The sequence below is a fragment of the Oncorhynchus masou genome, chromosome 13 (genome assembly GCF_036934945.1).
Source record: "Oncorhynchus masou masou isolate Uvic2021 chromosome 13, UVic_Omas_1.1, whole genome shotgun sequence".
Lineage (NCBI taxonomy): Eukaryota > Metazoa > Chordata > Actinopteri > Salmoniformes > Salmonidae > Oncorhynchus > Oncorhynchus masou.
The window spans coordinates 15,472,555-15,499,912 of record NC_088224.1 but is presented as its reverse complement, the minus strand read 5'-3'; the positions used below and the strand labels follow the sequence as shown (position 1 = coordinate 15,499,912).

At 45.2% G+C, this 27,358-nt stretch overlaps 1 protein-coding gene across 3 annotated transcripts; it reads right to left on the bottom strand.

The window, feature by feature from the left end:
* Nucleotides 1-997: 997 nt before the first annotated feature.
* LOC135551782 (UPF0711 protein C18orf21 homolog) lies at nucleotides 998-27,018 on the bottom strand. Of its 3 annotated transcripts, XM_064983005.1 has the most exons (6): nucleotides 26,988-27,018; nucleotides 26,661-26,836; nucleotides 17,801-17,823; nucleotides 16,194-16,405; nucleotides 2,912-3,087; nucleotides 998-2,149 (listed from the first exon to the last, which is right to left on the bottom strand). In XM_064983005.1, the coding sequence occupies exons 2-6, from the start codon at nucleotides 26,756-26,758 to the stop codon at nucleotides 1,996-1,998; spliced, it is 663 nt and encodes a 220-aa protein (XP_064839077.1). In that variant the 5' UTR covers nucleotides 26,759-26,836; nucleotides 26,988-27,018; the 3' UTR covers nucleotides 998-1,995. The 3 variants fall into 3 exon arrangements, with proteins under 3 accessions (XP_064839077.1, XP_064839076.1, XP_064839078.1); XM_064983004.1 differs by having other exon boundaries at nucleotides 26,661-27,016; XM_064983006.1 differs by lacking the exon at nucleotides 26,661-26,836 and having other exon boundaries at nucleotides 26,884-27,016.
* Nucleotides 27,019-27,358: the final 340 nt, after the last annotated feature.

Sequence of the window (27,358 nt, the reverse complement as noted above, 5' to 3'; positions counted from 1 at the left end):
AGAACCTGATGGTCTGACAGAGCTCTAGACTTCCTCTATGGAGATGGGAGAACCTTCCAGAAGGACAACCATCTCTGCAGCACTCCACCAATCAGGCCTTTATGGTAAAGTGGCCAGACGGAAGCCACTCCTCAGTAAAAAGGCACAACAGCCCGCTTTGAGTTTGCCAAAAGGCACCCAAAGGACTCTCAGACCATGAGAAACAAAATTCTCTGGTCTGATGAAACCAAGACGGAACACTTTGGCCTGAATGCCAAGCGTCCCGTCTATAGAGGAAACCTGGCACCATCCCTACGGTGAAGCATGGTGGTGGCAGCATCATGGTGTGGGGATGTTTTTCAGCGGCAGGGACTATGAGGCTAGTCAGGATCAAGGGAAAGATGAACAGAGCAATGTACAGAGATCCTTGATGAAAACCTGCTCAAGAGTGCTTAGGACCTCAGACTGGGGCGAAGATTCACCTTCCAAAAGGAAAATGACACTAAGCACACAGCAAAGACAACACAGGAGTGGCTTCGGGACAAGTCTCAATGTCCTTGAGTGGCCCAGCCAGAGCCCGGACTTGAACCCAATAGAACATCTTCGGAGAGACCTGAAAATAGCTGTGCAGCGACGCTCCCCATCCAACCTGACAGAGCTTGAGAAGATATGCAGAGAAGGATGGGAGAAACTCCACAAATACAGGTGTACCAAGCTTGTAGCATCATAACCAAGACTCAAGGCTGTAATTGCTGCCAAAGGGCCTTCAAAGTACTCAGTACAGAGTCTGAATTCTTTTGTAAATGTGATGTTTTTTTATTTATTTTATTAAAGTAGAAAAAAATGTCAACCTGTTTTTGCTTTGTCATTATGGGATATTGTGTGTAGATTGACTAGGGAAAAAAACAAATGTATCCATTTTAGAGTAAGGCTGTAACCTAACAATGTGGAAAATGTCAAGGGGTCTGAATACTTTCAGAAGGCACTGTATCTTCATGAGTTCTGTCATTCAACACAGTAATATTTAAAAGGAAAAAGTTTATTTCAGAGAAGCAAAGTGTAGAAGGAATATAAATGTGAGGTAATTCAGGATTGTATGCAATGATACAGACCCACACATTGGATTAATTACAACCAAAGAAATTCTTTGTTATAAATTGTGTTGGATCAAAGCAGCCATTACAACATGCAGTCTAATAGTATTGTGAATATGTACTTACTAACAGGTAAAAAATGAAAACCATCAATAACAAGAAACAGAACTATTGTATAAAAAAAAAAAAAGTAGTTTAATCGCATCACAAGTTTCAGGCCCATCGCCTATTTCATTATAAACAGTTGATGTGTCCGATTCACCCAAATATGATTCTCAAAACCACCAGTAAACAAACGTGTTTGGCACAGTGATCATAAGATAAGTAACAAATGAACAGCCCTACCTGGCTGGTGATCTAACAAGAGGGAGAGTTTCAAGAAGACATGCCCTGTGGAGTCCCCCAAAATAAAACAGAGGACAACAACCAAGTAATAAAGTATGAAACTCAAGCATTAACAAAGTCATATGTATCATAAATGTGATTGTAACAAATAAAAATCACCCTCTCAATCAAAACATCCTATAACTCCAAACAATTTATTTTGCTTGCCTCATCATAAAGGCCATGGAAGAGAGGGGTGAGCTTTGCCATCCGATGCCAATCCCACCATTCAGTTGGGACAGTGGAATTCCTGAGTGATGTGCGACCATTCCCAGTTTGGACAGTTCTACGGAAGGGGGACCTCAGGGGCAGTTGAGGGGTGGCATGTGAAGAAGAAAAAAAACATGCCCCTTTAATTCTCTCAACAGGTGGCGCTGTGGCGCTCATTGACTGACAGCTGACTCCTCCCCCCTATCGCCTTGTTGTTCTGAATTCCAGTAGGACCATTCTGAATTCTAAGCAGGCCAGAGAAAGACTGGTTCAGTTTCGTGTCATGGCCGACTCTTGGGCCCATGCAACGGAGCCCAGTGTCAGTCATTCAGAGGGAGGAGAGGAAGTCTTTGAGTCCTCCCTTGGTCTTGGTCTTTTGGTTGTCCTCCAGCATGATGAACCTCTTGAGGCGGGAGAAGGCCAACTTCTTCACATCTGCGGGCTTTGAGGCCGAGGAGGAACCGGGGGACTTTGAGGTTGACCTGAAAATACAGGATAAATGTCAGAATCTACAAGCTGACACTGATTAAAGAGCGACTGCCTTTAAAAAGCAACACATTCTTTGAAAACAGCCTGTGTGGCATCAATATGAGTCAGAAACAGTTATTCTAGTGTCAAAATTGACTAATGTAAATAGGATAATCTTCCTCATAAAATCAGTCTCGTCTAAAATGGAGTTTGGAACATCTGTGCGTCCCAACAGGTAAATGAAAGTTGGGTTTTGATGTGACGATGTTCATTTGTCCACTAACATGGGGTGAACAGCGGCGGTGATTACTCTCTATCCAATAGCATCGACAGTGAGACAGACCTGCCCAGCAGCTCCCACTTTGTTTACATCAGAGTTTTGAGAAATAGTGCACCAAAACAGCTTACTTAGATGTACAATTTCTCAACTAAAACATAATTGGCGAAAACTTCAAAATTAATTACAGATTCCTTGAGTTAAATTAATTTGGGGATTTTGAGTAAGTGAAATAGGCTTCTACAGTGTCTCATGGGAGACAAACATCATTAAACAAATGCGTAATTCATCAGGAAACACCTCCAAGATTGAAATCAATTGTTTCTAAATCACTGTGTTCAGTGACCACACAGTGGCCATCAGTTGAGTGATACCATCTATTGCCCTCACATCTCAAGAAGTCCCTTAAAATGCAGATTTTCAGCTAAGCGAGATGTAGCCAATAGAAGTAAAAATGGGTAACATTTGAGGTACCGGTGGCCTGGTATGGTTTGTTTACCTTGGCGTACTGCAGGGCGTCTTGTCTTTGGAGGCGTTGGTTCTGTTGCCGGACTGGGGAGTCTTGTGTTTGCCTGCGCTCCAGGGGGTGCAGTGGCTCTTGGAGAGAGTGGCTATGAAGTTCCTGTTGACGCCGTTATGCTTGGACGTGCTGTTACAGGCGTAGCATGTAGCCACCTGGGATGGCGAGAGGAGAAGTGGAGTAAATTAGAAGTAATGATGTCTCTATTTACAGGTGGATTCACACAGGGAACATGATTCTCATGTGGAGATGACACGAGGACACAACGTGTCTCCAAGATTAAATCAAATGTTATTGGTCACATACACATGGTTAGCAGCTGTTAATGCGAGTGTAGTGAAATGCTTGAGCTTGTTCCAACCGTTCAGTAATATCTAACAATTCCCAACAACTACCTAATACACACACATCTAAAGGGGTGAATGAGAATATGTACATATCAGTATATGGATGAGCGATGGCTGAGCGGCAGAGGCAAGGTGCAGTAGATTGTATAAAATACAGTATATACATGTGATATGAGTACTATAAGATATGTAAACACTATTAATGTGGTATTATTCAAAGTGGAATCGTTTAAAGTGACTAGTGATCCATTTATGAAAGTGTCCAGTGATTGGGTCTTAATACAGTATATACATTAACTCCTAGATTAACTCCCTGGGCACCAGGAGCACACAAACCCGGTCTCCCTGTTCTGAAAACACACATCCAGACCACTCTTTTTCCATTCACACGTCAATAGAAACAGGATGACGATCATGATTGTGTTTTGACAGGTTATTGGGCTTAGCCTATTTTCAGCAGCTACACAGCCCCAGATGTCTAGCTATAACCCTTTCCCAGATACACAGAATCACATCAATATTCCATACAACTACAGATGAAGTGCAATCCAATGCACTTTCAGAGCCTGGGTGGTTCACCTGCAGACTGCCCCATTCTGTCCATCCCATCGATTGAACTAACAAAATGTCCCCTGAGACCTGAGTGCAGAGGGGCCAGGGTGAGAGGCCAGAGGGGCCAGAGTGAGAGGCCAGGGTGAGAGGCCAGAGGGGCCAGGGTGAGAGGCCAGAGGGGCCAGGGTGAGAGGCCAGAGGGGCCAGGGTGAGAGGCCAAAGTGTGGGACCAGGGTGAGAGGCCAGAGGGGCCAGGGTGAGAGGCCAGAGAGCCCAGGGTGAGCGGCCAGGGTGAGCGGCCAGGGTGAGCGGCAAGAGGGGCCAGGGTGAGAGGCCAGAGGGGACAGGGTGAGAGGCCAGAGGGGCCAGGGTGAGGGGACAGAGGGGCCAGGGTGAGAGGCCAGAGGGGCCAGGGTGAGGGGCCAGAGGGGCCAGGGTGAGGGGCCAGAGGGGCCAGGGTGAGAGGCCAGAGGGGCCAGGGTGAGAGGCCAGAGGGGCCAGGGTGAGAGGCCAGAGGGGCCAGGGTGAGAGGCCAGAGGGGCCAGGGTGAGAGACCAGAGGGGCCAGGGTGAGAGAACCGAGGGGCCAGGGTGAGAGGCCAGAGGGGCCAGGGTGAGAGGCCAGAGAAGCTACTCTGTGACAGAGGGCTAAAAGGAGAAGGCGCTCATATAACCTGAGTGACGCAGGCAACCAGAGGCCCGACTCAGTCACCCCCCACCCCCCTTCTCACAGCAGACAATTACTTCTAAGACTTGTCTCAGGAGGAAAACATTGGCTTACTAAACTCAGTTTCTCTCTGCATCTATCCTATATCTAGGTTCCAAAACAGCCTGTGTGTGTAATATGGACTTTCAAGTATGTCCTCTTGTTGTGCTTCTACAGCAAATAGTGTGCAAGTAAACAAAATGCAATGCAATCTAGACCTAACAGATGTACTGTATGGCTTTGGTAATGCATAATTTCATCATCACTGACAAGCACATGCCTAATGACATCCCAAACCCTCTGATACCGACACAAATTCATTTACCTAAGGAAAACTGCATGCATCCATAGATGTTCCGAAACAAACCACGCAGTGTCATAAGACTCCAAGTCAGGCTGTTGACAGTGCTGAATGCTGATGCTGTGGAACAACTCACCGATACAAAGGTAGCCATGTTGCTGCTGAGATTTGACTTGGCAGAGTAGAGTTTCACTGAACCAGTGATTACCTGAGTGAGAATGTTTACTACTGAGCCCTGCGTGTCCAGCCTTATAAAGCAGAGAGAAGCACAGAGGTCGAGTCCATCCGGAGCCCAACAGCTAGCCAGCCAATCGATCAACAGGAGGGGTGGAAGGGGGTGGAGCCTGTAGATGGGTTGACTGTTGTCACTGGCAACAGCCATATATATCCATATATACACCCTCGAGGAAAACTCTGGATTAAAGTGCTGGGGAAAAAAACACTATGAAAACAGAGCGAAACTCTTGGATAACCTGAAAGCATTTAGCCGGGTTTGGTAAGGCCATATATGGAAGTTGGTCAATGTTGAAATGCCCTAAAACGCACAACAATAAGGGGTGTCATTTTCATATATCATCATAGGCAGGGGACTCCCGACAGAAAAATTACTATTTTGACCATATTCGTTCAATCAATTTAAAAGGAATAGAAACACTATATGGATACCGTCATAGTGTTAGGCTAGTAGGTCGTTGATAGTGATGTTGAACATAGCTGGTGCACCATTGATGCACCTCTGCATTTGTGAAGATAATCTTTGATGAGGCTTTGTGAGAGGCCTGCATCCAGCAACCTCACAGGTCTCATGACCTATTTTCTGCAGCTGTTTCAGTACAGTGCTACAGGGAGAGAGCGAGAAAGGGAGAGGAAAACTCCACTGAACTAGTTTCAATGTTTGGAATCACTTGGGAGTTTCTGGATTTTGGGGTAAACTGCACACAGAGACAAAAGGTATCCACCAGTTCATCTGACTGAGGAAGTAGATAAAGGGCCTCATTGCCAACATCCTGAAGTCTCCCTTTCATCCTACATTTCAACTCATTAAGGAGTTTGAGAGCCCGATGACAGAGAGCGGCCAAGGGGGTGGGCGTGTTTAGGGTGCCCAGGTACCTGTGGTGGATAGGTTAACATCCTCAGCTGGCAGGCGATACAATCCTCTATCTAGTGTGTCATGACGGCGCCAAAGAAAAGTTTATTTTGCCCAGTGATGATTTGCACTTGGTCTGGTATGAACAATTGTTAAAGAGAACAGCTAGGCTTTTATCTCCCTCCTCAAACTTAGCTCTACCTTTTACCAAATCATAAATCCACCATGAGAATAAAGACAACACACTAACCCTCCTTCGGAAAGACCTATCAATTAGGCCTAAACGTTTGTCGAATAGTGACGAGAATCATGATACTGACTCAAATAAAATCTTGCCCAATCATCATCATCTATCTAATTGACCCCTAATCTATGTGTCGTCTGTGTGCCGAGTACCTACATGTGAGACACTGGCTGAGGGTGAGAGGCCAGAGGGGCCGTTCATCAGCTCATTGTATTCTGTTGATTCTGGCTACAGGGGTACAGACCTAGAGCGGTCTAGCTAGCAGCATGTAGACTGGGTATGTAGACTGAGGGGACTAGACATCTGATAGTTTGCCAGGGATCAGAATATATAGCACCCAATATGGGCAGGCCAAGAATTTGAAGGGCAAACAAAACCACACAGAAGCGTCAATAAAAGACCAAAAAGATGAACCCTTCATCATTGAGCATGAACAAAAACGTGACTAGACAAAGGTCACCAATTTATGACTGAAAGTTGACCACTGCAAATGTCAATCTCCTCGAGCCACCAAATGAAGACCAAAAGTAAACCCTTTTCACCTTCCCAGAATGTTTGTCCATCACTTGTGTGGAAAAAAAATCATGCCAAGAGAAAAGTAATCAATTCATGACCAATAACTTGGCTGAACTGCAGGTGCAATCTATGCACAGTATATAAACAATCAAAGAGGCCTTGTGATGAAATGAGCTCAACGTCTATTAACTCCAGTGTCAGGTTACAGTGGTGATGAGAGGTAACTCGTGTGGCCCCATACAATCCTTCCCATCCATTCCCTAGCAACAGGGGCTATTGGGTAAAGTTTCCCCTACGTACAGGTCTAGGATCAGCTCACCCAATCCAAACCTTAACCATTAGATCAGAGTCTATCTTGGGGGTAAATTCACCCTACTCCGCAGCAGACCTCCAGAGAGACCGGTCAAGTTTGGAATTTCTTTATAGCACATAGCCTAGATCCTTCTGGACTGACGATCAGGCCTTGAAATGTCAACAGCACCTGCTGGCTCTTTTAGACTTTAAATTATGCGATCAGCAGCAAAATACCCTGGTTCCACGTCTTTTTGACAGCACAAACAGATCTGGGACCAGAACAACAAAATATACCACAGATATTGTCTATGTGAACAGGGGTCAAAAGCAAATGTCTGTTCTCCTTGCATATTTCACAAGTTATTTTCCTTTGATCTAAACACAAAAAATACAATTGATGAGTGCTCTGGTCAGTGTTCACAGATGAGTTTAGGGAATTATTGTCATGCACAGTCGACTGGTACTGGTCACTGTGGGTGCTGAGGCTTCAGTCAGTATTGAGAGGACCCCAGCCACAGCTCAACACCTGTCTGTCAGTCACCTGGCTGGGTAGAAGAGGAACTCTGATCAACCACGAAGCCACAGTGTAGACTGGTCCCAAGGCTACCGGTGTTTCACACTTTCCACCAACGCAGGCACTCTGGCAAGTTGCACACACATTGAGTAAATGTCCCTACAAACTCAATGACCGACAGCCACACACACCGGACCACAAATATAAGCCACATTATGCACACTGATACATATACAGGAAAACACACCTACACAGAGAAGCACTTTAAACACATGCATGCTGACAAACACACATAATCCTGCAGATGGCCTTTTTGTTCTCTATTAATTGGGGCGGCAGGTATTCTAGTTGTAGGAGCGTTGGACTAGCAACCGAAAGGTTGCTAGATCGAATCCCCAAGCTGACAAGGTACAAATCTGTCGTTTTGCCCCAGAACAAGGCAGTTAACCCACTGTTCCTAGGCCGGCATTGAAAATAAGAATTTGTTCTTAACGGACTTGCCTAGTAAAATAAAAACATTGGCCGTGCTCCATAAATACTAATCCTCTTATTCTCTCTACCTAACATCCCTCTCTCTCTCCCCCAGCCCTCCCTGTGCTACCCCAGGCCAGGCTGGTTGCTGTGCTGACCTTGTCTCTGGGGCTCCAACAGGCATCATTGCCCTTGAGGATGCTGACAGAGGCATAACGGGCTGGCTTTATCCAGATTTGGACGTCATGAGGTTTTCATTTCCAGAGGTAATGACAAGTGGTCAGAGTGGCACGTGTTGAATGGATACAGGATGGAGTCTGGGTCCTTAAAATTGCACCGGTGTCAAAATGAGTGCATTATGTAGAGGATATAGGGAGCCATGTTGGAGGCAGACAGTAGAAGGGCATTGACAGAATCTGTTGTGATGTAGGAAGGGGCTCAAACAACATGCCCACCCTCCTGGATGCCCTTCTACTGCAACATCATACATATGCTGTTGTGTTCTACAATACTGCCACATCATACATATGCTGTTGTGTTCTACAATACTGCCACATCATACATATGCTGTTGTGTTCTACAATACTGCCACATCATACATATGCTGTTGTGTTCTATAATACTGCCACATCATACATATGCTGTTGTGTTCTACAATACTGCCACATCATACATATGCTGTTGTGTTCTATAATACTGCCATATCATACATATGCTGTTGTGTTCTATAATACTGCCACATCATACATATGCTGTTGTGTTCTACAATACTGCCACATCATAGTTTGTTGTAATGATGCAGTGGGAAGAGAGGGAGAAGAGAGATGGGCTGCACACTAACTGCTGGTTGGCATGCCAGAGTGGGGGCAGAGGGGTACCTGGTTGGCATGCCAGAGTGGGGGCAGAGGGGTACCTGGTTGGCATGCCAGAGTGGGGGCAGAGGGGTACATTTACATTTACATTTAAGTCATTTAGGGTACCTGGTTGGCATGCCAGAGTGGGGGCAGAGGGGTACCTGGTTGGCATGCCAGAGTGGGGGCAGAGGGGTATCTGGTTGGCATGCCAGAGTGGGGGCAGAGGGGTACCTGGTTGGCATGCCAGAGTGGGGGCAGAGGGGTACCTGGTTGGCATGCCAGAGTGGGGGCAGAGGGGTACATTTACATTTAAGTCATTTAGGGTATCTGGTTGGCATGCCAGAGTGGGGGCAGAGGGGTACCTGGTTGGCATGCCAGAGTGGGGGCAGAGGGGTATCTGGTTGGCATGCCATACAGTGCATTCGGAAAGTATTCAGACCCCTTGCATTTTCTCACATTTGGTTACGTTATAGCCTTATTCTTTGCTATGAGACTCGAAACTTAACTCAGGTGCATCCTGTTTCCATTGATCATCCTTGAGATGTTTCTAAAACTTGGAGTCCACCTATGGTAAATTCAATTGATTGACATAATTTGGAAAGGAACACACCTGTCTATATAAGGTATTTGACAGTGCATGTCAGAGCAAATAGTGACTTCGGTACATGTTTCTGAATGTCCTTGAGTGGCCCAGCCAGAGCCTGGACTTTAACCCGATAGAACAGTTCTGGAAAGATATGAAAATAGCTGTGCAGCAACACTCCCCATTCAACCTGACAGAGCTTGAGAGGATCTGGCAGAGAAGAATGAAATAAATTCCCCAAACACAGGTGTGCCAAGCTTGTAGCATCATACCCAAGAAGAGTCAATGCAGTAATCGCTGCCAAAGGTGCTTCAACAACGTACTGTCCATCTAAAACGCCCCGAAAGCAGTCACCCTGCCATCTCCCGGTGTCATCTTGCTGTTTCCACCCTCTCCGGGTGTCAAAGCCTTATGTTGCACTTCTCTAACGTCTCGTGCGACGGGGAAACAAGTGACACAGCAGCCAGGTTCCATTGACCCAGGTAAGCATCAATGAAAAACTAAATCCTTGCAGCGTGTAATGGAATCGACAGCTATAGATGAAATGTTCAAAACATCAACATATTTATCTGCTCGACAGGTGGATTTTTCCTTTTGTCTTTATTGCAACAACATATGATTAAAAGTGTTTTTCAAATAAATTCTGATTGCCAAATCCTTTTGCCGGTATGCTCCACCACACATTTATCTATAAATGCCTTCTGATTGCCAAATCCTTTTGCCGGTATGCTCCACCACACATTTATCTATAAATGCCTTCTGATTGCCAAATCCTTTTGCCGGTATGCTCCACCACACATTTATCTATAAATGCCTTCTGATTGCCAAATCCTTTTGACGGTATGCTCCACCACACATTTATCTATAAATGCCTTCTGATTGCCAAATCCTTTTGCCGGTATGCTCCACCACACATTTATCTATAAATGCCTTCTGATTGCCAAATCCTTTTGCCGGTATGCTCCACCACACATTTATCTATAAATGCCTTCTGATTGCCAAATCCTTTTGCCGGTATGCTCCACCACACATTTATCTATAAATGCCTTCTGATTGCCAAATCCTTTTGCCGGTATGCTCCACCACACATTTATCTATAAATGCCTTCTGATTGCCAAATCCTTTTGCCGGTATGCTCCACCACACATTTATCTATAAATGCCTTCTGATTGCCAAATCCTTTTGCCGGTATGCTCCACCACACATTTATCTATAAATGCCTTCTGATTGCCAAATCCTTTTGCCGGTATGCTCCACCACACATTTATCTATAAATGCCTTCTGATTGCCAAATCCTTTTGCCGGTATGCTCCACCACACATTTATCTATAAATGCCTTCTGATTGCCAAATCCTTTTGCCGGTATGCTCCACCACACATTTATCTATAAATGCCTTCTGATTGCCAAATCCTTTTGCCGGTATGCTCCACCACACATTTATCTATAAATGCCTTCTGATTGCCAAATCCTTTTGCCGGTATGCTCCACCACACATTTATCTATAAATGCCTTCTGATTGCCAAATCCTTTTGCCGGTATGCTCCACCACACATTTATCTATAAATGCCTTCTGATTGCCAAATCCTTTTGCCGGTATGCTCCACCACACATTTATCTATAAATGCCTTCTGATTGCCAAATCCTTTTGCCGGTATGCTCCACCACACATTTATCTATAAATGCCTTCTGATTGCCAAATCCTTTTGCCGGTATGCTCCACCACACATTTATCTATAAATGCCTTCTGATTGCCAAATCCTTTTGCCGGTATGCTCCACCACACATTTATCTATAAATGCCTTCTGATTGCCAAATCCTTTTGACGGTATGCTCCACCACACATTTATCTATAAATGCCTTCTGATTGCCAAATCCTTTTGACGGTATGCTCCACCACACATTTATCTATAAATGCCTTCTGATTGCCAAATCCTTTTGACGGTATGCTCCACCACACATTTATCTATAAATGCCTACTGCTTGCAAAATCGTATACAAATTAAGATTTTTTTGCAGGACAAGTAAGTATAAGAATCCATGACGTGCTTCACCTTGCTTTTCTGATTGGCTGGATGAAAGTTTCACCATCCAAATATTACACATCTACAGGAGTAAAAGATTCACAGTGGCACGGACCGTAGCAAACATTTCCTTATCTCTCTGCACCGGTTGCATAGATACACCTGATTAAAAAAAAAGAGCCACGAGCTTCACATCAGACAGAATTAAGCTATGGGAAACTCATTCATCTTCCTCTTGAAACATGGGGGCAACTAATGTGGAGTGATATACAATCAAGGGGCTTTACACCAGGAGATAAAAATACATGAGTAAACAGGCTACATATAACTGAATATAATGTAGCCTGTGTGTGTGTGTAACCACAAGAACTCTAAAAGGGCATTCTCTCAACACTATACAGAAGCTGTAACTAGAAAAAAGATCTATAACTTCATTATACTAAAAGACTTCCTACATTTACTGTCCAAATGGCCTAGTGAATGCCACTAACCAAGTCCTACTCAACAGCCATATAGACCTAGGAAACATCTCCACTAATCCTAAATTTCCAAACAGAAATGAGACATAAAAACAAAGCCCTCTTAATGCTGGGATCTGTGACCCTTCATCTCGCTCTCCTTACATTATTTATCACCCTCTTCCTGAGCGAAAGACTTCTGTTGGCAAAGAATGACAGGGAGGGAGGGGGGTTGTGGAGTAAGAGAGAGGGTGATAAATCTAATCTTCTTGTCTCAGTCTCATCGGCAGCTTCCACTAGAAGGTGTTGACAAATAGCAGGAGAGGGAGAGAAGAGCGAGAAAGGAGAGAGAGGATTCTTCCAATTATCTTCAGAGTGCCTCATCTGCTTTAAAGGTTATTCAGTACACTCACAACCACGCATGTCTATGGGGGCCTCGCACGTACAGCTTGTAGAGCTCTGCTATTCACTGCTACTTTATGTCTGGCCGAGTGACCAGGGATCTCGAAGTTGAACGGTAAAAATATCTCTGCGAAAAATGCAGCTAAAGAGGATTCACTTACAAGTCAGACGAAAGGAGGGAAAACTTAGACGTCTACACAATAGAGTTCTTATGTTCAGGAAGCTCATCCAGAGGAACAATGAATTCATACTGATAATGAAGCCACTTGCTCTAGTACTGTTCAAATAAACAGCGCTTTCTCTGGATGAAACTAACGCACATTTGAAGTGAAGTAAACCACACTTCAGGAGAGGTCCATGGTCCTAAAAAACTACCGACATAGATAAAGCAATACAGATATCTAGCGGTATAATTTCCACTTGTGTAACTTTTACAACCGAATTGGCCAAAATAACTACTCTCTCGTCAAACTACTTGTGTTTGACTCTGACGTAACCTAAGAGTTAATCTCCTTTGGCTTTGTCCCTCTCGGTCTCCACTAACCAAATGCTTTCTGTTCCTCTGTGATCGTCATCTAGCTGACCTATCACAACCTGACCCTGGCTGCATAGGGATTCCTCTGTGAGCCTGACCAGAGAGAGGACTGAGTCTCTACGGGTCCAGAGCTACATACCAAACAAGACCTGTTCCTCTGTGAGCCTGACCAGAGAGAGGACTGAGTCTCTACGGGTCCAGAGCTGCATACCAAACAAGACCTGTTCCTCAGTGAGCCTGACCAGAGTGAGGACTGAGTCTCTACGGGTCCAGAGCTACATACCAAACAAAGACCTGTTCCTCTGTGAGCCTGACCAGAGAGAGGACTGAGTCTCTACGGGTCCAGAGCTGCATACCAAACAAGACCTGTTCCTCAGTGAGCCTGACCAGAGAGAGGACTGAGTCTCTACGGGTCCAGAGCTGCATACCAAACAAGACCTGTTCCTCTGTGAGCCTGACCAGAGAGGACTGAGTCTCTATGGGTCCAGAGCTGCATACCAAACAAGACCTGTTCCTCAGTGAGCCTGACCAGAGTGAGGACTGAGTCTCTACGGGTCCAGAGCTGCATACCAAACAAGACCTGTTCCTCTGTGAGCCTGACCAGAGAGGACTGAGTCTCTATGGGTCCAGAGCTGCATACCAAACAAGACCTGTTCCTCAGTGAGCCTGACCAGAGTGAGGACTGAGTCTCTACGGGTCCAGAGCTGCATACCAAACAAGACCTGTTCCTCTGTGAGCCTGACCAGAGAGAGGACTGAGTCTCTACGGGTCCAGAGCTACATACCAAACAAGACCTGTTCCTCAGTGAGCCTGACCAGAGAGAGGACTGAGTCTCTACGGGTCCAGAGCTGCATACCAAACAAGACCGTGTAGAAGCACTGCAGTTACAAAGAAAGGCTTTATTAATTGTGATTGATTTATTGACATCGCAATCTGTTCGCTCGCACGAGGGTTTCCCTCTACAAAGTTGATGGGAGACTAGTGGTTTGGAAGGGGAATAGCTGGACACTGTACAGGAAAGGGGAATACCCAATCTGACTTGAACACACTGGCAGTGACCAAAATCTGTCTTGCCTACTATGTACTGAAACGTACTGTGTGCTTATCATACTACATACAAACAGCTATTAACAGCTGTTGTCAAACACGTTGTTGTGAAAACATGATTCTCTTCCTCAGTAGTGCGCAGCAAATTCTACGAGATGAAAAGCCTGAATGAATATGACATCGTGGAATTTAAAGCACACTACATTTTCAAAATTTCACTTACTATAAAACTTTTCATTTTCGCATACCCAAAAAAGGTATGGGACGCTGCCAGTATGGGACGCTGCCAGTATGGGACGCTGCCAGTATGGGACGCTGCCAGTGTGCATTAGATGATGCCAGAGATTTTCAATGAGGCAGTTTCGCCCGATATGAGTCTTCATTAAGCCATTTTCAGCTCCGATATCTAGAGGGTCTTGTCAAATCAAAATGGTACTTTCCTGATTCTGTGTCCCTGATGGAGAAAACTGCCCTCTGACCACGCTACTCTTGACATACACTATATATACACAAAAGTATGTGGACACCCCATAAAAATGTGTGGATTCTGCCATTTCAGCCACACCTGTTGCTGACAGGTGTCATGCAAGCACAGTCGTGCAATCTCCATAGGAAAACATTGGCAGTAGAATGGCCTTACTGAAGAGCCCTGTGAGCCCTTTCCAACATGTCAGTTCGTCAAATGTCTGCCCTGCTAGTACTGCCCCGGTCAACTGTAAGTGCTGTTATTGTGAAGTGGAAACGTCTAGGAGAAACAAAGGCTCAGCTGCAAAGTGGTAGGCCACACAAGCTCACAGAACGAGACCACAGAGTGCTGAAGTGCATAAAAATTGTCTGTCCTCGGTTGCAACACTCACTACAGAGTTCCAAACTGCCTCTGGAAGCAAGGTCAGCACAAGAACTGTTCATCGGGAGCTTCATGAGATGGGTTTCCATGGCCGAGCAGCCACACACAAGCCTAAGATCACCATGCGCAATATCAAGCATCGGCTGGTGTGATGTAAAGCTCGCCACCATTGGACTCTGGAGCATTGGAACATGTTCTCTGGAGTGATGAATCACGCTTCACTATCTGGCAGTCCGATGGAGAAATCTGGGTTTGGCGGATGCCAGGAGAACCCTAACTGCCCCAATGCATAGTGCGAACTGTAAAATTGGTGGATGAGGAATAATTTGTCTGGGCCTGTTTTTCATGTTTCGAGCTAGGCCCCTTAGTTCTTGTGAAGGGAAATCTTAACGCTACAGCATACTGTATAAGGACATTCTAGATGAATCTGTGCTTCCAACTTTGTGGCAACAGTTTGGGGAAGGCCCCTTCCTGTTTCAGCATGACAAAGCCCCAGGCACAAAGCGAGGTCCATACAGAAATGGTTTGTCGAGATCGGTGTGGAAGAACCTGACTGGCCTGCACAGAGCCCTGTCCTCAACCCCATCGAACACCTTTGGGATTAATTGGAACGCCGACTACGAGCCAGGACCCAACATCAGTGCCCGACCTCACTAACGCTCTTGTAGCTGAATGGAAGAAAGCCCCCACAACAATGTTCCAACATCTAGTGGAAAGCCTTCCCAGAACAGTGGAAGCTGTTATAGCAGCAATGTTCCAACATCTAGTGGAAAGCCTTCCCAGAACAGTGGAGGCTGTTATAGCAGCAAAGAGGAGACCAACTCCACATTAATGCTCATGATTTTGAAATTAGATGTTAGACGAGCAGGTGTCCACATACTTTTGGTCATGTAGTGTAGTTTCCTTATCTGAACTGGCTTATCAGTGAAGTGGATGGAAACGGCAGAGGTAGAAACCAGGCACATATCAGAGAGGAAGAGGTGAAATGAGAGGGTTTACGCCGACCGAAATTAAGACCACGATTTTTGTATGGAGGTTAATGAGTGTCGTATTTGGTCAACAAAAAATGTAAATGTTAATTTGCTTAGTTGATCGAATATAAGTTTTGTAATGGTTAGGTTGTTACGAATGCACTGATAAGTGAACGCGCGTGGCAAAAAAACAACAAGAGTTGTGCCCATTGTCCACGCATGCATCTGCACTCTCATTGGCTGGAGTGGTCCCACCTGATCTCGCCTCCTCCCGCCTGCCTTCCATCTGTGAGGACATGTATTTCCATTGTTAGCGCGGTTACTTAACGATCTTGTCAATACACTAGATAAGTTTTTAGTGAATATGACCAAAGACTAACAGAAAAAAGGGACCAAAGCGGGGAGGGGCCACCTGAACTTGTCCAATAAGAAACACTTGTTTTTGTGCCAATTTTTTTTCCCCTGTAGCAACATTTTTGTTACATTTTGCACAAATGAATACAAGTCTCACCAGAGCTGATGAGGAGCCCCTGAACCTCCGTAAGATGTCCATCTGAGCCAGGCTGAGCTTCTTGCCCTTGCCCTCCCTCCGCAACACGCTCTGCACCCTCACCGACGCACGCCGCTTGGGATGCAGACGCATGCGGTGGTTGTCTGGGCGACGCCACTGGAAACAGAAGGGACAGAGCTCTTCTTCAGGGATGGGCTGGAACTTGGCTGGAGCTGGGAGAGGAGAGGTCAAGCACAAGGAAGAATAAAGTACACATTGAGGGATGTGAAGTAATGTATGCGTTTATGGGACAGTCAAGTGGAGTATGAGGGTGGAGGTGAGGTCAGATGAAAAAAACATGTGAACTAAGGTAAAGGGAAATGTACAAAATATAACAGTGCCGAGGCCGTCGTCACATTTAACACAAAATATAACAGTGCCGAGGCCGTCGTCACATTTAACACAAAATATAACAGTGCTGAGGCCGTCGTCACATTTAACACAAAATATAACAGTGCCGAGGCCGTCGTCACATTTAACACAAAATATAACAGTGCCGAGGCCGTCGTCACATTTAACACAAAATATAACAGTGCCGAGGCCGTCGTCACATTTAACACAAAATATAACAGTGCCGAGGCCGTCGTCACATTTAACACAAAATATAACAGTGCCGAGGCCGTCGTCACATTTAACACAAAATATAACAGTGCCGAGGCCGTCGTCACATTTAACACAAAATATAACAGTGCCGAGGCCGTCGTCACATTTAACACAAAATATAACAGTGCCGAGGCCGTCGTCACATTTAACACAAAATATAACAGTGCCGAGGCCGTCGTCACATTTAACACAAAATATAACAGTGCCGAGGCCGTCGTCACATTTAACACAAAATATAACAGTGCCGAGGCCGTCGTCACATTTAACACAAAATATAACAGTGCCGAGGCCGTCGTCACATTTAACACAAAATATAACAGTGCCGAGGCCGTCGTCACATTTAACACAAAATATAACAGTGCCGAGGCCGTCGTCACATTTAACACAAAATATAACAGTGCGGAGGCCGTCGTCACATTTAACACAAAATATAACAGTGCTGAGGACGTCGTCACATTTAACACAAAATATAACAGTGCTGAGGCCGTCGTCACATTTAACACAAAATATAACAGTGCCGAGGCCGTCGTCACATTTAACACAAAATATAACAGTGCTGAGGCCGTCGTCACATTTAACACAAAATATAACAGTGCCGAGGCCGTCGTCACATTTAACACAAAATAAACATTTGGGATAGAGTTGAGTGTCAAATTAAATATATTGAGTCCAGGGGATCATGACTATGAAATAGTAAATAACTGTGCAGTACCGAGAGTGTGTGTCTCTCTCTCTCTGATGGGGACAGCTACCAGTACCCACCAGTGTAATTAACATGGGATTATAGTGTTTTCTTCCCTTATTTCTTCCCTCATGCCTCGTGCCTACAGCACCATGTTGTATGTGCATTCTCATACTGTGCTTAAGCAATAGGTGTGATGAACATAGGATAAATGCAAGAGAAATAAACTAGCCTAAATTATAACTGACAAAATGATTTTGCCAAGGTTATAGCTACTTCTTACCTTTCATTCTCTGGTGTCTCCCCCTGAGAAACAAAAACACAGAAGAAAAGTTAGGTTTTTGTTGTAAAACAGCTGTCACTTCATTATTTATCTGCTTAGATAGAACAGTGTTTGATCTGGGGAGACTCCCATAGCTTGGAGTTAGTGTTTTGGGTTGTTTTTCTTTCACAACACCTTGAGGGGCGTCAATGCGGAGTTTGAAGGTGAGGTTTACTTTTCAAAAATTCTGCCAAAGCTGAATTTGTAAGTTAATGTTGATTCATCTGTAAACTGAAGCAAGACTCGAGGTGCGTTTTGATACTCTTGAAACATTCTTACTAAACACTCTTATTCAGTGTTGAAAATGTAAACACAATTAACATTTAACAAGTATGTCTAACTCCAACCACACTGCTAAGGGACATTTGCTATTGTGGAAAAAGTTTGCCAAGGGCTTCCAACGTTTGGCGGAACAAATCTGGGAGAAAAGCAAACAAGGATATATCTACAATACAGGGCTTCCCACCTCCCTGTAGTCTGGGCTTTGTCTCTACTGTCTGCCTCTTATTTTGGATAAACAGTTGACTAGGCCTTTCCTAAGTCACGCTACAATTAGCCACAGTACACTACGCCAAAAGTGACTCATGATATTTGCAGTCAGGCAAACAAACAGGGCGGCACGTGCAGCGGCGAGAGATGGGATAGGGGGCCTCGCTTGGGGCTTTAATCTCACGCTGACCTGCCAAAGGACTGTCACGGAGACACTGACAGCGGTTTGCTAGTAACACACCGTGGCTATAGAGAGACGGGATAGGGGGCCTCGCTTGGGGCTTTAATCTCACGCTGACCTGCTGAAGGACTGTCACGGAGACACTGACAGCGGTTTGCTAGTAACACACCGTGGCTATAGAGAGATGGGATAGGGGGCCTCGCTTGGGGCTTTAATCTCACGCTGACCTGCTGAAGGACTGTCACGGAGACACTGACAGCGGTTTGCTAGTAACACACCGTGGCTATAGAGAGATGGGATAGGGGGCCTCGCTTGGGGCTTTAATCTCACGCTGACCTGCTGAAGGACTGTCACGGAGACACTGACAGCGGTTTGCTAGTAACACACCGTGGCTATAGAGAGATGGGATAGGGGGCCTCGCTTGGGGCTTTAATCTCACGCTGACCTGCTGAAGGACTGTCACGGAGACACTGACAGCGGTTTGCTAGTAACACACCGTGGCTATAGAGAGATGGGATAGGGGGCCTCGCTTGGGGCTTTAATCTCACGCTGATCTGCTGAAGGACTGTCACGGAGACACTGACAGCGGTTTGCTAGTAACATACCGTGGCTATAGAGAGATGGGATAGGGGGCCTCGCTTGGGGCTTTAATCTCACGCTGACCTGCTGAAGGACTGTCACGGAGACACTGACAGCGGTTTGCTAGTAACACACCGTGGCTATAGAGAGATGGGATAGGGGCCTCGCTTGGGGCTTTAATCTCACGCTGACCTGCTGAAGGACTGTCACGGAGACACTGACAGCGGTTTGCTAGTAACACACCGTGGCTATAGAGAGATGGGATAGGGGGCCTCGCTTGGGGCTTTAATCTCACGCTGACCTGCTGAAGGACTGTCACGGAGACACTGACAGCGGTTTGCTAGTAACACACCGTGGCTATAGAGAGATGGGACTTTGGAACTGAAATCTGATGTTGGACAGCCTGACTCATGGTCAAGTCTCAGTAATGTCTCCAAACTACAGGCTGTATTGAAGCATTTAGATTAGGCTAGAGGGGAAGGGTAGTGAAACAAACCGGGGGTGATGAGGGGGGGAAGAAGACTTTGGGAACAAGTGGCAGTGAGATGCAGGAAAAGCGCAGGATGAGAACAACTAGGCGACAGAATAGTCTTCCTACAGTTGAACAAGGTGATTCCTCATACTCCTCTGTTGGACTAACCAGCTTGTTCACATAATGAATTGACATTTGATCATTCAAACAATACAGAGGAGCATTTACACTTTTCTAGAAAACATGATCAACTTCTGACTTCTTTTAACTTTGGGTCGATCATCTATTAACCAGAATGTAACATCTGAAAACCTTCAGAAGTGAGATCAACAGCAGTGACCTAATTCACATAACTACCAATCACTCCAGTTAATACAAACACTTCCAAATGGCCCCATTTAGTCACCAAACCCCCAATCCCTCCTGTCTCAGCTTCCAGTATTTATGCTGCAATAGTTTGTCGGGGGGCTTGGGTCAAACTGCTATATCTGGAGTATTTCTCATGTCTTCTCCGGTGTGAATTTAACTATGCTTCCTGTAATTCTCTCTCCCCTCCCGGAGGACCTGAGTCCTGGGACCATGCCTCAGGACTACCTGGCCTGATGACTCCTTGCTGTCCACAGTCCACCTGGCCGTGCTGCTGTTCCAGTTAACTGTTATGCCTGCGGCTATGGAACCCTGACCTGTTCACCGTACGTGCTACCTTGTCCCAGACCTGCTGTTTTCGACTCTCTCTCTCTCTCTCTTCCGCACCTGCTGTCTCTAACTATGAATGATCGGCTAAGGAAAAACCGACTGACATTTACTCCTGAGATGCTGACCTGTTGCACCCTCGACAACCAATGTGATTATTATTATTTGACCATGCTGGTCATTTATGAACATTTGAACATCTTGGCCATGTTCTGTTATAATCTCCACCCGGCACAGCCAGAAGAGGACTGGCCACCCCACAGAGCCTGGTTCCTCTCTAGGTTTATCTCTCGGTTCCTGCCTTTCTAGGGAGTTTTTCCTTGCCACTTCTACACCTGCATTGCTTGATGTTTGGGGTTTTAGGCTGGGTTTCTGTACAGTACTTTGAGATATCAGCTGATGTACGAAAGGTGTTATAAATACATTTGATTGATTGTCTGCCTGGTAGAGGCTCAATGTAGAGGCTCATCCCATCCCACTCTCCAGATGAGCCCCTGGAGATACAGAAAGGTGGGGCTCTCTGCCGTGCTAATCTAATTAACATTCTTCACATGAATCTCCTTTAAATGCATACTTAGTGGAAGATAAACAGTGGCCCCTACTACCCAGTTAGAGCAGGGCAGAGCCCACTTTAGGCCAGATGCTATCAACAAAGAGTTTAAAGTCTGGAAATCAGCAAGGCTCTGTCTCTGGGCCTCTATGGACATTTGATACAATCAGAGTGTGGAGGAGAGAGAGCAACGCCCTGTTTACTAACCAAACCTCAGAAATAATAACGCAGATGGTCCAATGCAACAGCTTGGCTAGGGTGGCAGGGGAAAAGAGGGTGAGGGATGGGGGCAAGCCCCCCCAACACCCCCTGGTGGCTCTACAGATGGCAAGGCCCACAACTGGAGATTGCACGGTGTAGGGCAGCAGTCTGGGTCTCATGTTATGGGTCGTGGCAGGCAGGGGAAGCTGGGAGAGGCGCAATCCCTCACGGTCAAGGAGTGAGAGAAGGGAGGGGGTGACACTGACCAATGAGATGGGCAGATGAGGGTTGGAGGTGGTGACACTGACCAATGAGATGGGCAGGTGAGGGTTGGAGGGGGAAGGGTGGTGGGGAGAGAAGTCATCGACAGTGACACCAAAGTGCCTCGGCGCTATGCCTGTGACGGTCTAACGAGCTGCTTTGGTCAGCCTGGCCTCGGCCTGTCATAGCCCACATACCTCCCTCAGTGGCTTTACAGGAAATATGAGTAATGACACGAACACTGGAAACAAACACTCCAGTGACGCATGGCTGAAACCATAAGTGGAGACACAAACAGCAAGGAGGAACTTCAGGGAACCTTAAGTACGGTATGCAGGATGACTGCTCCGTGGATAAATAAGATGATAGAATGGCTGTATTCTACACATCCTTACAGGACATGCCACCAAGTTGCTTTGTTGAGGATCCTTTTCTCCTTACTCTCGTGACAGCTAGTACACATAACATTTGTTTCTGTGTTTTGTTCCTCATGTAACCTATAACAAGATATGTTACCAATGAGTAGCCGAACACACAATTGAGACTTCACATGTAAGAAAGGTCAAATCGTCTGTGCTTGAGTGTGGCTCAATGGGTAACACCAACCACAACTATAGTTCTCAGTCTATATCCTATATCCCTTAAACTCCACTCTGGACCTCCAAGCCAGTTCCACTGCATTTTTTATTGTTTTCCTCTAATCAGGGACTGATTTAGACATGGGACACCAGGTGGGTGCAATAAGTTAGAACAGAAAAGCAGCAGGCTCCGGAGCTCTTGGCATAAGAGTTAAGTATCCCTGGTCTATATATTGTCAGAGTGCGGGGTTCACATCATGGTTATTTCTGTGCTACATCTTCCCTATCCGTTTAATAGATACACATAAGGAGAATCTATTATCCTTTCAAAAAATAAAAGGTCCAATCAGATTTTTTAAATAAAATGAATTAGACATTGTTTTTGGTGGAGTTCCCCTTGAATGTCTTAAATTATCTATTCAACATATATAACCCTCCAGGCTTGGACAGCTGTGATATCAGTAGGATCTGTTCAACACATTTCCCATGAATCGGTTCTTTCCACAGAGAGACTCAAAAATCTGGATAAACCCTTAACGGGTAGCCTAAAAGTAACGATCCTTAAATCCATCCGTAAATCCATCCTTAAATCCATCCCGACCGGGCCTTTTGTTTTCATTTCCATTTTAAAATTCTACCACAAATGTTCTGGCTCAGGTGAGTGAGAGGAAAAACAGACCAAGGGATTCAGAGGTTACTGGCCCAGGCCCAACTCAAACACAGTCCACACTACAGCAGCCAGTGGCTTAGAGGATTGCTCCAGAAATTACACGTGACTTTCTCAAACTACAGTATAATGCCATCATCATTCTGTGAAATCAAAAAGGTGATGAAAATGGAATGAGTTCCTGTTTTGATTAGTGGGTCTCTATTTTTATTTTACCTTTATTTAACTAGGTCAATTCTTATTTTCAATGATGGCCTAGGAACAGTGGGTTAACTGGTCTAGGAACAGTGGGTTAACTGCCTTGTTACGACAGATTTTTATCTTGTTAGCTCAGGGATTCAATCTTGCAACCTTTCGGTTACTAGTCCAGTGCTCTAACCACTAGGCTATCATCTCATCATCTCAGACGGTTCTGAAATCATTTCTGTACATCGTAACAGATATGATTAGCATTCCTGATTTATTTTGTTAAAATATAATTAGATCACTGAGAAATTAAGCTAATTGATTGCAGACAAATTAGCCATTTTAATTTATAGGATTCAGATATTCGATAAAAATTGTACCCAACATCCGATTTCAACAAAACTTCTTCCTACCAATGAGTAAGACAAAGGAATCCCCCCCCAAAATGTAAAATGCCACCAACAGACCCCCCACATCCCAATCCCACCCCAACAACCAGTGTCAGTTCTCTGTTTGACAAGTCGTATGATGCTGTGGCTTGTAGTATTGCTTCCCCATACTACGTAATGTAATTCCCTGTGAATCTGGAGAGTTAAAAAAAAAAAAAAAAATGAACCACTGTTCAGAGAAGTGTATCATTGAAGTCCCTTGCATTATTTACCATAAAGTAGTGTGAACATACCACGTTTTAACCACTAGATGCCACTGCTCCTGTATACCGTCACACTGTCCATGTTGCTGGTATAGTGTGTTTATTTAATAGAGCACCACATTTCCTTTTCAACTTTGGATAGAAAACCAATACATCTGTCTCATTATGAAAATAGATTGTCATCTTCACATTTCAAGCCATTCCTGTATGAAAGCAATTACGTTTTTCCTTCTTGGATATGAAGCATGAAAATCCTAATATAGTGACATGCATTGGATTTGTACCACAAATTATTGAGTGACAGACCACTACAATGGTGCCAGTCTATCAGCTTCGAGCTCCGGAGCAGCGAGCTCTTAGCAATGTCATGGCATTGATTTCCCGGGGGGCTCAGGATGGCGAGCAGATAGTCAGAAGCACCAAGATGTCCAACGCTGGTCCGACCAAGCTGATTCCACATTTCAAGACTGCTTCCATCACGTGGACCGGGACATGTTTCGTATTGCGTCAGACAATAACATTGACGAATACGCTGATTCGGTGTGCGAGTTCATTAGAACGTGCATTGAAGATGTCGTTCCCATAGCAACGATTAAAACATTCCCTAACCAGAAACCGTGGATTGATGGCAGCATTCGCGTGAAACTGAAAGCGCGAACCACTGCTTTTAATCAGGGCAAGGTGACTGGTAACATGACTGAATACAAACAGTGCAGCTATTCCCTCCGTAAGGCTATCAAACAAGCTAAGCGTCAGTATAGAGACAAAGTAGAATCTCAATTCAATGGCTCTGACACAAGAGGTATGTGGCAGGGTCGACAGTCAATCACGGACTACAAGACGAAATCCAGCCCAGTCACGGACCAGGATGTCTTGCTCCCAGGCAGACTAAATAACTTTTTTGCCCGCTTTGAGGACAATACAGTGCCACTGACACAGCCTGCAACAAAAACATGCGGTCTCTCCTTCACTGCAGCCGAGGTAAGTAAAACATTTAAACGTGTTAACCCTCGCAAGGCTGCAGGCCCAGACGGCATCCCCAGCCGCGCCCTCAGAGCATGCGCAGACCAGCTGGCTGGTGTGTTTACGGACATATTCAATCAATCCCTATACCAGTCTGCTGTTCCCACATGCTTCAAGAGGGCCACCATTGTTCCTGTTCCCAAGAAAGCTAAGGTAAACGACTACCGCCCCATAGCACTCACTTCCGTAATCATGAAGTGCTTTGAGAGACTAGTCAAGGACCATATCACCTCCACCCTACCTGACACCCTAGACCCGCTCCAATTTGCTTACCGCCCAAATAGGTCCACAGACAACGCAATCTCAACCACACTGCACACTGCCCTAACCCATCTGGACAAGAGGAAAACCTACGTGAGAATGCTGTTCATCGACTACAGCTCGGCACTTAACACCATAGTACCCTCCAAGCTAATCATCAAGCTCGAGACCCTGGGTCTCGACCCCGTCCTGTGCAACTGGGTACCGGACTTCCTGACGGGCCGCCCCCAGGTGGTGAGGGTAGGCAACAACATCTCCACCCCGCTGATCCTCAACACTGGGGCCCCACAAGGGTGCGTTCTGAGCCCTCTCCTGTACTCCCTGTTCACCCACGACTGCGCGGCCACGCACGCCTCCAAATCAATCATCAAGTTTGCGGACGACACAACAGTGGTAGGCTTGATTACCAACAACAACGAGACGGCCTACAGGGAGGAGGTAAGGGCCCTCGGAGTGTGGTGTCAGGAAAATAACCTCACACTCAACGTCAACAAAACTAAGGAGATGATTGTGGACTTCAGGAAACAGCAGAGGGAACACTCCCCTATCCACATCGATGGAACAGTAGTGGAGAGGGTAGTAAGTTTTAAGTTCCTCGGCATACACATCACAGACAAACTGAATTGGTCCACTCACACAGACAGCATCGTGAAGAAGGCGCAGCAGCGCCTCTTCAACCTCAGGAGGCTGAAGAAATTCGGCTTGTCACCAAAAGCACTCAAACTTCTACAGATCCACAATCGAGAGCATCCTGGCGGGCTGTATCACCCCTGGTCGTGCAACTGCTCCGCCCACAACCGTAAGGCTCTCCAGAGGGTAGTGAGGTCTGCACAACGCATCACCGGGGGCAAACTACCTGCCCTCCAGGACACCTACACCACCCGATGTCACAGGAAGGCCATAAAGATCATCAAGGACAACACCCACCCGAGCCACTGCCTGTTCACCCCGCTATCATCCAGAAGGCGAGGTCAGTACAGATGCATCAAAGCTGGGACCGAGAGACTGAAAAACAGCTTATATCTCAAGGCCATCAGACTGTTAAACAGCAACCACTAACATTGAGTGGCTGCTGCCAACACACTGACTCAACTCCAGCCACTTTAATAATGGGAATTGATGGGAAATGTAAAATATATCACTAGCCACTTTAAACAATGCTACCTAATATAATGTTTACATACCCTACATTATTCATCTCATATGTATACGTATATACTGTACTCTATATCATCTACTGCATCCTTATGTAATACATGTATCACTAGCAACTTTAACTATGCCACTTTGTTTACATACTCATCTCATATGTATATACTGTAAGATACCATCTACTGTATCTTGCCTATGCTGCTCTGCACCATCACTCATTCATATCTTTATGTACATATTCTTTATCCCCTTACACGGTGTATAAGAAATTAGTTTTGGAATTGTTAGTTAGATTACTTGTTGATTATTACTGCATTGTCGGAACTAGAAGCACAAGCATTTCGCTACACTCGCATTAACATCTGCTAACCATGTGTAGGTGACAAATAAAATTCGATTTGAGATGGTACGGCACAGTTTCTGGCGGCTGGGTTAGCTCATTAAGGCTGCCTGCTATTCGAATTGATATATGCAAACATACAGGATAGGAGCATGCTAACTTTAAAAAATTGTATTAGACAAAGCAGGCCTGGTTAGGGACTACCTCTGTACATTGGAAAACCCGTGCTTGCGTGTGTAGCGTATCCATGGCTAATGTGTGTCCTGTTGGATATGTAGTTACAAAATGCATGACATTGTTTCAAGACAACAATAACTATACAAATTACATTGGTTCTAAAAAAAAAACATTGTGAAAAGAACAATACAAAAACGGAACAAATTAACTTGGCACGATATTGAATATCGTAAAGTTACACAATTTTAAATGAATTGCACTGTGCTACTCTGCCACCTAGTGTCACTATATGATCATTACACCATCAAATATGAACGAGACGTAGCTATTCCGTTCTATGTAATAAAGAGAGCGCTTACATGAGAAAACGTGACTGCTCCGGACAAATGTCTTGATACAGTAGCGATGCATCCTTTAAAAACTTGTGACTTGAGCCTGTGGGGTCTGTAAAAGCCATGTTTCTCTGTCTTTGCCACCGACTCGAGAATCCGCGTTTGAGAAAGGTTGGTCACTTCCTGGCCGCCTTGTTTAACCTCTTTTGGAGCGTTGATAAGAGAAAGAAGAGTTTAGAAGTCACATTACCTTGAAAATTATCTTCAAGAGCAATAGAAATCGATAAGATATATGATAGCTAAATTATTTGTTTAGGTTTAAACAGCGATCATTCTCTTTGCATGATAGCCTACCCTACACTTTCCGTCCTAATGTTGCAATCCCACAATGCTTCAGGCTAAGCGCAAGCATTATGGGAAAGCGAGGAATAGCCCTGTGTGCCTCACTGACTGTAGTTCGATTAATTTGTATGATACCCCGTTCAACCCATTATGATGATTTACATCGAGTATGAAACACGGAAAATAGTTTGAGGATGTCTTCAAACATATAATACTGTAATGCTTATATGACAGCCTCTATTTATTAGGCTAGGCTAATCAGCATGTTAGTCTATGCCAATAGCCTAAATACCAGTCAAATAGCCGAATCATCATGTGATATCCTTGGCTTTAGGCCTATAATAATTTCACCCCTTAGAAATAAATTAGAGCATTCACATCCC